Consider the following 14,214-nt stretch of genomic DNA (forward strand, 5'->3'; position numbering starts at 1 on the left):
TAACAAATACCATAATTGTTATTATTATTAATATTTATTAATAGAATATGTATTAAGCACTTACTATGGACAGAGCACTGTACTAAGTACTGGGAGAGAACACACAGCTGGGATTTAGATCTGGTCCCTATCCTTCAGGGGATTCAATCTTCCAATGGCTTATAATGGGGCTCTATTCAATTAATGCTTGGTCAATTGATTGTGTATTTTCCCTGTCTTTCTGTATCAATTTTTGCTCTCTTCCCTGCCCTTTTTCTCCTCACTCATCTTGAACCCCTGTCTCAGTTCCATGGAGATACTTCCCATTAACATATACATCTCTAAGAAAATTAATAGAGATATTGCTATTACCCAATTTAACTTCCTTTTTCTTTTTAATAATTATGCTATTAATGATAATCATTTTCTAAAGTTTCATTAATCATTTCCTTCTTTTCTAAAGTTTGGATTTCATGTGACTAAATGCAGAAGAGAATCATCCATAGAAATGAGTTTGACACAACTGTGGAAACTTTTGCCCTTACCTTTCAAGCATCCAAAGAGCGAGAAGCACTAAAGTAAATAATATACCCCGTTAATGCCTTTTATAAAATTAAAAAGCATAAAAAGTTAACGTATCTTGATGGGTTCATTTGTGGCCTTGAAAGAGTGCTGGTCATTTGTCAAACACTGACAAAATGATATACTCCATTAAGAAACAGGAAGGGAAAATTGAATTTATTATGCTTCCTAACAACTTCCTTTTCAAGAATTTTCTGAAGTTTTTGTAATGCATTTCAAAAGGGTAAAGTCTGTAAAGTCTCCTGCAAAGTTTTTGCTCCTTTGGGTTTCATGCACATCCCCATATTTGTTTGAGTATGCAAAAGGATTTGTGAAAAATACCACCTTTAAGTAATAAATTCCCCTCTCAGAATCACACCTGGTGAGTTTTCAGTACTCTACCCATCTTGGCTATGGGAGAGAGAGTCAAGCAGAGGCATTACCCATTTAATTCCTAGCTTGGGCAGTGGCTAGCAAGTGGAAAACAAGCTCCTACAAATCAAATCTCACCTGTGCTGGGCATCAGCAGCATGGGAGAGAATCAAGGGTGGAGAATCAAGTTTACCACATGGAAGGAGGCAATGATAAACCATTTCCATATCTTTTACCAAGAAAGCTCTATGGGATACACTACCAGAATGATTGCAGATGGAGCTGGGGCATTCGGGGAGAAATGTGTCCATGGAGTTGCTATGAGTCAGAAACAACTCGGCAGCATAAGACAAGTAATAAATCAGAGAGAAAATGGGTAATTCTCCAAAAGTTCTATCAGAATTCTCATAAATCCTATCATTTTTTTATCGCAGTCTGTATCCTTAAAAATACTGTAGATAGATATATCATAAATGTGAACAATTGTCTCCTCTATCCTTGGGTCTAGAAATTCAGCATTATTCCTCAGTCCATATACATCCTTTCCATCAGAATGATGGGAGGGGGACTGCATCTTCTTGCCAGCTCTTCCCAGGGCTACATGTTTAAGAGGGCAAAGAAGCACAATAACACTTTGCCCATACAGGATGGCAGGACTAGCCCATTCCTCTATAAAAAGGTCCTCTAGGATGGCCAAAGCATTCCAGTATACTCTAGGAAATAGAAGAGATGGAGAGTAGAGATGGAAAAAGTAAAGCTATCTACATTCATTTGAACTTTACCAGGCGACAATAATCAGGTGTCTGGTTGTTTTTATCTAATAGTGGGGGTGTTAGTAAAAGTACTTATTGAACACCCACAAGGTACAATACATCTTTCCCTAATCTGTCCTTCCTGAGCACTTAGCACCATATACTGCACCTTGTGGGTGCTCAATAAAAACATGACTTCTCTGTTTTGAACTTTCTGAGTGCTTCTTAGCATGTAAGAAGCAGCGTGGCTCAGTGGAAAGAGCATGGGTTTAGGAGTCAGAGGTCATGGGTTCTAATCCCGGCTCCACCACCTGTCAGCTGTGTGACTTTGGGCAAGTCACTTAACTTCTCAGTGCCTAAATTACCTCATCTGTAAAAAGGGGATTAAGATTGTGAGCCTCACGTGGGTCAATGTGATTACCCTGTATCTACCCCTGCACTTAGAACAGTGCTTGGCACATAGTAAGCACTTAAGAAATGCCAACATTATTATTATGTATTGCACTCAGTCCATGCTCAGTAAATACTACTACTATGACTACTACTGCTACTATTACTATTACTATTACTCTGTGCTTGGGAAAGTACAAAAGCATTAGACAGATACAATTCTCTGCCCTGCACAGGCTTATACTCCAATGGGGGTTACACACACAAAAATATTTGCAAATTAGGTATTCACACTAAAATGTGCAATTGCAATTAATTATACATATGTTACTTAAGTGCTGAGGTAGAGTATGAATAAATATCTAAATGAATCATCGTGACCAAATGGAAAGAGCACGGGACTGGGAATTAAAGGATCTGGGCTCTCCTAATCCCTGATCTGTCACTTGTCTGCTGGGTGACCTTGGGCAAGTGGCGTAACTTCTTTGTGCCTCAGTTACTTGTGTAAAATATGGATTAAGACTGTGAGTCTCATGTGGGACATGGATTGTGTCCAACTTGTATCTACTTCAGTGCTTAGTCCAGTGCCTGGAACATAGTAAGGGCATAAAAAATACCACATTTTTTGCAAAAGTGCTAGAGGTGGTTGATGGACTAATGTAACTTGGGGTGTTGGAAATTAATCAGGGAAGAGTTGTTGGCCAAGGTGGAATTATATGTGGATCTGTTGGATTAGGTGGAGGAGGGAGGTAGAACAGCATAGTGAGAGGTCAGAGGCAGGAGGTTCAGCTACGTTGGCTTGGAAGGAATAAGGGGAGCTAGCTGAGAACAGAGAGTCAAGAGGGCTAATAGATGGGAAGGGCTGGTGGAGAGCCTTGAAGCCAGTGAAAAATGATTCTGAAACTATCAATTGCAGGTTTGACTCTAGTCTGGTTATGAGAGCTGTACGTAGAGTAAGTGTAGAAGTTGAAGAGATGATCCAGTGAGCTGTTTGGTAGAGCTAGAGTTAGTTACTGTTCTATAGAATTTCTCTTTGTTGTGGACATTGACATTCACTGACCATCCAGGATCTGCTCTTGAATATGCCTGAACTTCTGGATCAGCTCTAGGCCTGCTCCAGTTCCCCCTGGGGGGCAGGGGGAAGGGCACATAGCACAGTGCTAGGCATCTAGCAAGTGCTTAATACATCGCTTTTCTCTGGAGCTGGAATCACTGGAGACCCTAAGAGATTCCCTGAGAGGGATGTTCAGGCCTACCAAACGTGTACTGCACATGTAACATCTCTTCTGTAGAAAAAGATTAGGCTCAGAAGTGCTTGGCACATAGTAAGCACTTAAAAATACCATAATTATTATAACATGCAATTTCCCAATTTGCAGAACCAAATTAGTCTTGTGTGGTCACCCAGTACTGGTCTTTTCTTCTTTCAATCATTCTTTTGTTAGTTAGTTCCCTTCTAATGATACTCAAAGGGCAACATATTTTAGACCCTCTGGCCTATCTAAAGGCCAAGGGATAGGGCAGGAGATAGGAAGCACAGAATGGAAAGCCAATGGTAGTAAATCCTACAAATCAAACAAATCCTAGCATAATCTCATCCTCTAGACTATCAGTCATGGGCAGGGAATAAGTCTGCCAACTCTGTTGTGTTGAACTCTCTTAAGCACTCAGTTCAGTGCTCTGCATATAGTAATCGCTTGATAAATACCACTGATTGATTACAAAGTCCACAAACTCAATGCCCAAGTTACTTTGTACTGACCTGATCTCTTTGCTTGACACATTTGTAAACGTAGTCGGCAAATGGTTCGCGAGGAATGTACTTTCCATCTCCGGCTTTGACTTTTAAAACACCAGCCTCATATACCACTTTGCCTCTTGAAATGGTTACCAGGGGTACTCCATGACAAACCATTCCTTCAAATATGTTGAAGTTAACAGCCTGATGATGAGTTTTTGCAGAAATTGTCCTGCATTTGTAAAAGCAGAGATTTCCAAAGGATTAGCTTCTTGTTTCAGAGGAATGTTCAATGCTGAAAATAGAATTGCTTAGGAGAAAATTGATCCACTCTGTGGTTCTTGGAAATGACTACAAGAACAGAAAAGCATTTAACATTTCAGTATGAAGCAATTGCCCACCGAAAGAGTTAACTGCAGAAATGTCTATTAACAATCAATCAATCAATTGCATTTTTTGAGGGATTACGGAGTGCAGAGCACTGTACTAAGCCTTTGGGAGCATGCAGTATAACAGAGTGGGTAGACGTTTTCCTTGTTCACAACAAACTTACAGTCTAGAAGGTGCAAGCAGGGCAAAGAAAGCTAGATTCATATTTTTACTAAAGAATTTAATTCCAAAAAGTCATCCAATAAAAGAAGGAGGCATTTTGGAAAAGTTAAACCTTTTTCAAATAGCAAGCGTCTCAAGAAGGTAAGGAAATAAAGAAAGAATAAAAGAGAAAAATATAAAAATTTCTAATAATAATTCGGTCATGGTGGCTGTGGCAAATGGTGACCATGAGAACTCTGGAGAGTTGAAGACAGCAAAAACTCAGTCCGAAGGTGATGCTTACTGGTTCCAAGGGATGCCCACCACTATATTTCCCCTCCTTAACAGGTAATGCTTCTGGAAAACTGAGAAATTAATGGTTGTGTTGCTAAGCTCCTCCATCACTATTTCTTGTCTCTTTCATTCATTCAATCAATCATATTTACTGATCGCTTACTGTGTGCAGAATGCTTTACTAAGCTCTTGGGAGAGTACATTATAATTATAAACAGACACAGTCCTTTCCCTGTCCACAGTTAGCTTACAGTTTAGAGGGGGAGACAGACATTAATAGAAATAAATTACAGATATGTACCTAAGTGCTGTGGGGCTGCGAGTGGGGTATGAATGAAGGGAGCAAGTCAGGCAACACAGAAGGGAGAGGGAGAAGAGGAAATGAGGACTCAGTCAGGGAAGGCCTCTTGGAGAAGTTGTGTCTTCAATGAGACTTTGTAGGGGGAGAGATTAATTGTCTGTTGAATATGAAGAGGGAGGGCATTCCAGGCTAGAGGTAGGGTGTGGGCAAGAGGTTGGCAGCAAGATAGATGAGATAGCGGTAACAGTGAGGTTAGTATTAGAGGAGTGAACTACAGCAGGCTGGGTTGTAGTAGAAGACTAGCAAGGTGCGGTAGAAAGGGGTGAGGTGTTAAGGTGACTGAGTGCTTTGAAGCCAATGGTGAGGAGTTTTTATTTGATGAGGAAGTGGATGGGTAACGATTGGGGTTTTTGAGGAATGGGGAAACATGGACTGAAAGTTTTTGTGGAAAAATGATCCGGGCAGCAGAGTGAAGTATAGACTTGAGTGGGCCGAGACAGGAGGCAGGCAATAATCAAGGTGGGGTAGGATAAGTGAATGGATTAATGTGGTAGAGTTTGGATGGAGAGCAAGGGGCAGATTTTGGCAATGCTGTGATGGTAAAACCAACAGGATTGTGATGGATTGAATATGTGGGCTGAATAAGAGAGAGGAATCAAAAATAACATCACTCATTTGTGAGACAGGAAGGATGGTGATGCCGTCTACAGTGATAGGAAAGTTAGAGGGAGGACAGGGTTTGGGTAGAAAGATAAGTTCAGTTTTAGACATATTAAGTATGGGTTGATGGGAGAACATCTAAACAGTGATGCCTTGAAAGCAGGAGGAAATGGGAGCCGACAGAGAAATCAGGGCTGGAGATGTAGAGTTGGGTATCATCTGCGTAGAGGTGGTAGTTAAAGCCATTGGAGTGAATGAGTTCTCCAAGGGAATGGGTGTAGATGAGAAATAGAAGGGGACCCAGAACTGAAGCAGCATGGTGTAGTGGATAGAGCATGGGCCTGGAAGTCAGAAGGCTATGAGTTCTAATCCTGGCTCTGCTGCGAGGCCTTGGGCAAGTCACTTAACTTCTCTGGTCCTCAGTTACCTCATCTGTAAAATGGGGATTAAGACTGTGAATTCCATGTGACAAGGACTGTGTCCAACCTGATTAGCTTGTATCTACCCCCATGCTTACTACAGTGTAGAGTACACAGTAAGCACTTAACAAATACCTCATTTAGAATTATTATTATTATTTAACTGAACTTTGAGGGACCACCCCTCCCCCCCCAGTTAGGGGGTGGGAGGCAGAGGAGGAGCCCACGAAAGAAACTGAGAATGGATGGCCAGAGAGATAGGAGGAGAACAAGTGGCAGTCTCTTCTTACCGGTTCCATGTGATACCCTTCCCCTTCTCTATCCCTCCCTTCCTCCCCAAGCTTAGACCACTGGCCAGACCCCACCTGCCAAGAAACCTTGCCTCATCACACTTTGGATATGGAAAAAAAATGGGGATCCTTTCTACATCCCTCATGTTATTTTAGAATACCAACTCCTATAAGGCAGAGCTACCGTCTTCTGCCTGCTCTATATGATGCCTAACCCATTTTCCATCCTTAATACATATTAAACAATAGGACTTCACTGTTCCAGGTTAATCGAGATACCCTCCCCAGGCTCTCCTGCATGAGATTGATGACTTCTGAGATCTTGCCCAATTCAAACTCCATAATCACAACTGTAATTCATCACAAGGACCCTTCTTCAGGCGAGGTTCACAATTTCACCTTCTAAATAGTTTCTCATAATTTCACTTTCTAAAGAATATCAGCGGTTTCTGCCTCCAGCTTATCCAGAAAGTGAATTCTAGCTAAGCTATTGTGAGGAGCTCTTAGCATGGGTTGCAGGAGCTCGGCAAAGGTTGATAAGAAGGAAGTAGTAACAGTGCTTGCTAAAATTCATGTCCACTGTTGAGTATTGTGCAAGTCTTCTAAACTGTTTACTATAGATCATCTCATCACACACCTTTCTAATAAAAAGAATAATAATTAAGTGATGTATTAACCACTTACTACATGACAAGCACTGTACTAAGCACTGGAGTAGATACAAAATAATCAGTTTGGACACAAGTTTCCATCCCACACGGGGCTTACATGTATCTTCAGTCAATGGTATTTGAGTGCTTACTATGTGCAGAGCACTGTACTAAGCACTTGGGAGAGTACAGTCCAACAGGATCAGCAGTCATGTTCCCAGGTCATAATAAGTTTACAATCTAGAGGGACAGGTAGGAGGGAGAAAAGGCATTGACTCTCCACTGTACAGATGAGAAAACTGAGGTATTTATTTTTATATTAGTGTCTGTCTCCCCCGTTAGACTGTGAGGTCATTGTGGGCAGGGAATATGTCCACCAACTCTTTTGTATAGTTCCCAAGTGCTTAGTACAATGCTGTTGCCAGTCAATCAGTCAGTCAATTGTATTTACTAAGTGCTTACTGTGTGCAGAACACTGTACTAAGTGTTTGGGAAAATACAATATAGCAATAAACGTAGTGAGATCTCTTTCACAGTACTGCCCACAGCAAGCGCTCAGTAAATACAATTTATTGATTGATGAAAGTCAAGTGACTTGCCCAAGGTGGAATAGCAGGAAAGTGGCAGAGCTGAGATTAGAACCCAAGTCTTCAGACTCTGAGACCTGTGCTCCTTCCACTAGGTCACACTGCTAAGTGTTCTACCTTACCTTACATTACTGCTACAGGCTCTTGTTATATCCCGGCTAGGCTACTGTGTCAGTCTTCTCTCTGATCTCCCTTCCTCCTCTCTCGCACTGCTCCAGTCTATTCTTCACTCCGCTGCCCTGCTCATCTTCCTGCAGAAATATTCTGGGCATGTCACTCCCCTTCTTAAACAACTCCAGTGGTTGCCTATCAACCTCCACTCCAAACAAAAACTCCTCACTCTAGGCTTCAAGGCTCCCCATCACCTTGCCCCTTCCTACCTCTCCGACCTTCTCTCTTTCTACTGCCCACCCCGCACGCTCCGCTCCTCTGCCGCCCACCTCTTCACCGTCCCTCGGTCTCGCCTATCCCGCTGTCGACCCCTGGGCCACGTCCTCCTGCAGTCCTGGAATGCCCCCTCCCTCCTCACCTCTGACAATCTAATTCTCTTCCCTACTTAAATCCCTACTTAAAACTCACCTCCTCCAAGAGGCTTTCCAGACTGAGCTCCCCCCATTTACCCTCTGCTCCCTCTACCCCCCCTTCACCTCTCCACAGCTAAACCTCTTCTCCCCCCTTTCCCTCTCCTCCTCCCCCTTTCCCCTCCCACCCCCTCAGCACTGTACTCGTCCGCTCAACTGTATATATCTTCATCACCCTATTTATTTTGTTTAATAAGATGTACATCACCCTGATTCTATTTACTTGACATTGTTTTTATGAGATGTTCTTCCCCTTGACTCTATTTATTGCCATGTTCTTGTCTGCCTGTCTCCCCCGATTAGACTGTAAGCCCGTCAAAGGGCAGGGACTGTCTCTATCTGTTGCCGACTTGTACATTCCAAGCGCTTAGTACAGTGCTCTGCACATAGTAAGTGCTCAATAAATACTATTGAATGAATGAATGAATACACAGAAAGCCCTATGCTATTGCTTTGACAGTTGCCAAACTGCAGCCAAGCTTATCCTATTATGACCTCCAGAGCAAGCAGCTCATGACTTCTCTCCTGAACATGAAGTTGTATCTTGAATTTGACATCTGGGTTGACTCTTGACTCTAGTTACTTCCCATTATAACTGACTGGAAGACCCTGAATCACAAATTATAATCTTCAACCTGACTGGGCAATAGACAAGCAAGAACTAAAAAAAAAAAAGAAATAAAAGACATTCTGCGTGTTAAGTGTTTTTGGGGGAACTGACAGGGTGGAAGGAATATAGACTCAATCTTCTGGACAAGCTGAAGGTCTACAGAGTAATCAAAGTATCCAGCTAGCCTTCTTTGGCTGAGAGATCTGGTTTCCTAACTATCTAAAAAGGGATAGAAGCATCAAATAGTAAGCTATGCTCATCCACAGTGACTTTCTAAAATGCAATCAGTTCACCAGTACTGAGGCAAAACTGGTTACCAACGACCTCTTGATACCAAGAGAAAATTAGAAAAAAGTCACAGGCAAGTAATTGGCATCTAACAATAAGCAAGCATGTAGGTTCTGCATAAGGCTATAATTACCAGCAGAGATTGTGGAAAAGACCATTGATTATTCCCTACATGGACAAAAAATGACATTCTCTTCAAACTCAAAGAACATCTCAGTTACTTCATCTGTAAAATTGGGGTTAAGACTGTGAACTCCATGTAGGGCATGGACTGTGTTCAACCTGATTAACCTGCTCTCTGCACACAGTAAGCTCTCAATAAATATGATTGAATGACTGATCTAGCCTAGAGCTTAGTACAGTGCCTAGCACATATTAAGCATTTAACAAATATTATATATATATATAAAAGAAGCATCATGGAGTAAATTCTAGAAAACCTTATGACTGCTCAGAAGGCTAAAAGTGAGCCTATCTTATTTTATAGCCCATAGAAAGGACGAAAAATAGATACAACCAGAAGTTTTGGCCCGACTCTTGGATACAATGACTTTTCATCTGGGACTTTATGTGAGAGAGATTTTCAATGGTCACCATTCCTCAGGGAATAGCTGCTCTTAATTTAGCTCACGCTGAGTAACTCTCAGGCACTTGTCTCTTCAATGCTTAGTGTCAAGGCTGTCTTGTTGAGTTCCCGTTATGTGCACCTCCAAGACAAGGGAAGATAGGACAGTGAAAGCTCTGCAAGATAGGATTTGGGCATTATCTCCAGGCAAGTGAATCACTTTGAAATCACTCATGACATTGTTGTGGAAAAACTTTCTGTCCCTTGGTAAATAACTTCTACCATAGGGTAGCATTGTCTTTGCAAACAGGAAAACCACTGGAGCAAAGGCTGAGGGAGAAGGTAATTCCAGTTCTAAGGAGGATAGTGGACCTTTTTATTGTCCAGGCCTATAGATTCAAAGATTCTGAAGACTAAAGAGCACTTTAGTTTACAGAGAGCTTTTTCATGTAAAGGACTATTAAACACAATTCAACTTCCTCCCAAACATGGCGCTGTGTAAAAACTAAGAAAAATATATGTTTTGAAAATAACACTTTAGGACTAGGATATCAGCAATTCCAAATTCTGGAGAAAGGTGGTGGACAAGAAGCCGGAGTGGTTTATCCATCAACAGTAATTCCAGGGCATCTACAATGTGCAGAGCACTGTATTAAGTGCACTGGAGAGACATGGTCCAGTCCCTGCCTCCAGGAGTTGAGCATCATTTTAATATTCACAATCATGATAAGCTGAGAAGCTCATCAACATAGCTACTGTTGAAAGGCTGCTGCTTTGAACTGTCGTGCTGTCTACTTGCTCTAGGCAGGAAATCTGTCACTCTCTCTTATCTGTTACATTAGGAAATAGAGAAACTTGTTGGTAGAATCCAAATGTGTTTTTAAAAAAAGTTTTGAAAGGGTTAATGCTATTAGTGGCCTTCCTTCAGACATGGCTGAATTTCAGCATACCCCTGAAGAAAACTAATAACTCAATTGTTGGGTAGCTAAATTGAAGAGTCTACTGAATTTTAATAATAAACATTCATAAAAACAACTAAACACAATTGGGTGTATTGGTTTATGGGATACTCAAACCCGGTTCTTTTGCCATGTGAACTTTTGATTGTCAGTGTTAGCCTCAATTCCACATAGTTTGGTCAATTTACTTTCAACTGTGTTTTTTATATAGTACCTCACTTTTGTCTTTGATAATTGCATGTACCATATACACTCTATATGTATTAGAGATGCTAGGAATTTAGGGGGATTAAATGCCCTCTATTAATGTAAAATATTATTCACTCAATGGAAGGCGAATTGAAATAATCTCATTTCATAAATGTAACTGAGGAATCGTCCAGTGGAAATTATTTTGAGTCACTCCTAACCTCACGAAAATTCAATTTTCGGCCTAGATGTGAAAGATTCAGTATGCCATTATCAATTGCCTAAGTCCCAATTGGATGATCATTTTTAATGGGATCAAGATAGATTTTTTGAATGTGTCTTCCAGCTCTATTTGACACTTTCCATTTTGGAACAAGGAACAGAACAGAACCTCTCATAATGTGCTTCTAAGTGCTTTGTCATCGTGAGGTAATGTTGCTCCATCCTCCATCCATCAATCCCACTTCATTTTCAGGTGTAGAAACCATTCCCATACAGAAGAGGAAACAGTGGTGCTGCAACAACTCTGTTAAATGCTGGTTCGGGGCAATGACTAAACTGCAAAGCAGCATGGCCTTGTGAATACAGCACGGTCCTGGGAGTCAGAAGTACCTGGGTTCTAATCCCGGTTCTGCCACTTGTCTGCTGCTTGACCTTGGGCAAGTCACTTCATAGGAGAAGCAGCATGGCTCAGTGGAAAGAGCACGGGCTTGAGAGTCAGAGGTTATGGGTTCTAATCCTGGCTCTGCCACTTGTCAGCTCTGTGACTTTGGGAAAGTCACTTAACTTCTCTGTGTCTCAGTAACCTCACCTCTAAAATGGAGATTAAGTCTGTGAGCCCTACTTGGGACAACCTGATCACCTTGTAACTCCCCCAGCCTTTAGAACAGTGCTTGGTATATAATAAGCACTTAATAAATACTATCATTATTATTATTATTGCCATGTGCCTCAGTTATCTCATCTATACAATGAGGATTAAGATTGTAAATCACATGTGGGACAGGGACCTTGTCAAACCTGATTATGTTGAGTCTACCCAGTGCTTAGAACAGTGCCTGCCATATAATAAACACTTGACAAATACCCTAAGAAAAGAGTCTGGCAGCAACAGAAAATAACCCTGGGAGGAATGAAAGAATAAAATAAATGCTTGGATCACTGTAGAGCACATTGGATGGAGAGGAAAGGTCAGATTTTAGCAAGGCTGTGAAAGCAGTACTGACATGATTTGGGGGCAGACTGAACATGTGGATTGAACGAGAGAGATAGCAAAGGATAATGCCAAAGTTATGGTTGTGTGAGGCAGGGAGGATAGTTATGTTGTGTACACTGATGGGAAAGACAGAGGGAAGACAGGGTTTGGGTGGAAAGATGAGGAATTCTGTTTTGGTCATCTTTTGTTTGACGTATCAGTGGGGCATCCAAGTAAAGACGCCCTGAAGTCAGGAGGAAATGTGAGACTGCAGAGAAGGAAAGAGGTTAGGACTGGAGATGTAGATCTGTGAATCATCTGCAAAGAGGTGTAGCTGAAGCTGTGGGAGTGAATGAGTTCTCCAAGGGAGTGGGTGTAGCTGGAGAACAGAAAGGGACCCAGAATTAAGGCTTGAGGGACACCCCGTTTAGAGAGAGGGAGTCAGGGCAGGAGCCTGAAAAGGAAACTGAGAATTCTCAAGTGCTAATCAAGGGCAATTTGATTCAGTTGGGCCTATATTGAATCAATGTCTTTGTGTATCAGAAAGATAGAAGATTTTACAGGGAATTCTTCTCTGTAACTTCAGGCATTATTACACCAAGTGTTTTTCTCATACAAAAATCACCCCCAAATTAGGAATTTTAATGGAGTTTTTTTGTTTTTCATCTGTGTACAGCCTTTGTGACAGGTAATCATCCATGTCATGCTCTGTGCATTTAAGCCTTTTGGAGGCAGTCCTAAAATAGAACATCTGGGTAAATCGTATTTAATCTGGAATCCCTGGATTGGTTTCCCAATTAGTTTATTCTTATCAAAAGAAGGTTTCTGGGAAGCACAATCCTTTTAGATTGGAATCTAATCAATATGGGGTCACAGTGACTTTGCAAATCATTTATTCTTGGCGGCATCACCTCAGTCTAAATTTGAAGTATGAAAATCAAGGTGGTAATGGTGTGAAAGAGCAGCAAAAGCACAACTTTCAATAAAAGCTGCTTTGCAACTTTACAGCCAGTTCCACACCTAATGGAGGTGAAAATTATGCTCAGGGAGGGTCTATAGCCAGCTGATTCCTACAAGTTCTGGACTCACTTTTGAAGAACATATTTACCATGCATTTAACCAGCATTGCTGTAATGCCTCAAACCCAAATACAACATGGTAAAATTGCTCTTTTTAGCATTTCAGACCCAGAAGTACAGAGAACACCATAACCTCAATGCTGTTTTTGCACATTTTACTAACGCGTCTGGTATAAATAGATCAGGATCCTTGCAACAGACTAAGTCAATTTGGCAGCCTTTAGAAACCAACCAACCCTCTTAGGCTATCAGACCATCAGAAAATGTTATTTTACTGGGGAAGAGCACTGTACTAAATGCTCGGAGGGTTATTTCACAAAGATGTGCTTGAACAAGTGGGAGGCAAAGGTACTCTTTCTGACCTTTTTCTTCATCTCCATAATTCTATCACTGTTCCATTTATTCTGTGCCACCATGCTTGAGCATGTGACAAGGGACCTAGAAGCTCATATCAGAATAGGCTTCTCAGCTACTGGGAAACTTCATCAGGACTCAAACATCATCAAAAAGTATTTGAGGCAGTAATCCCAAAACAAGTTTATGTTAATGACCGAGTACTTGAGTCAAATACTATGATAACAGTTATTTAGCAATGGCATTTATTAATTACTTACTATGGGTCTGGCACATGCTAAGGGCTAGGGTGAATATAAGATAAACAGCTCAGATATGGTACCTGTGCCACACTGGGCCCAGTTCACAATCTAGGTTGGGGAGGACAAATATATGGAAGAAATAAACAAATGAAGGCAATGGGGGCACTTAAAAATTCAAAAAAATAAAAGATGAAGGGCTAGATAGGTAGATGAACAATAACAGGAGGGAACAGTCCCCATGATCCCCAGTCTTACTTCCAAAATGTCACAGGTTAACAGAGTTCTAACATTCAGGAAGGTTGGTGGCGGGGAGAGGGCAGTGGGCTGGACTCCCAAGGTGACAGAGAGGAGACATCGAACTTGTGGGCATATGAATAGCCTGAAAACTTGTGGTAGGTAGGGAACGTGTCTACCAACTCTGTTGTTCTGTACTTTCCCACGCATTAAGTAAAATGCTAAACATACAGTAAGTGCTCAATAAATACAACTAATGATGATGATGCTGAAGATGATGATAACTGATGACGATGATGGCAGCTCTGGCCATATGAGTCCCAGAAACTGAGGGATCGATTAATCAATGAATGGTACTTATTGAGTGCTTATTGTGGACCGAGAACTGTACTAA

At 41.4% G+C, this 14,214-nt stretch overlaps 1 protein-coding gene across 1 annotated transcript in view; it reads right to left on the reverse strand.

Moving 5' to 3' along the window:
* DPYS (dihydropyrimidinase) overlaps positions 1-14,214 on the reverse strand; it is an 82,938-nt gene that overhangs the window by 11,754 nt on the left and 56,970 nt on the right. Inside the window, exon 8 of the mRNA XM_029063109.2 lies at positions 3,817-4,024. Coding sequence (XP_028918942.1) covers positions 3,817-4,024 — 208 coding nt within the window. The remainder of the gene's footprint in view (positions 1-3,816; positions 4,025-14,214) is intronic.

The sequence above is a fragment of the Ornithorhynchus anatinus genome, chromosome 4 (genome assembly GCF_004115215.2).
Source record: "Ornithorhynchus anatinus isolate Pmale09 chromosome 4, mOrnAna1.pri.v4, whole genome shotgun sequence".
Classification (NCBI taxonomy): domain Eukaryota; kingdom Metazoa; phylum Chordata; class Mammalia; order Monotremata; family Ornithorhynchidae; genus Ornithorhynchus; species Ornithorhynchus anatinus.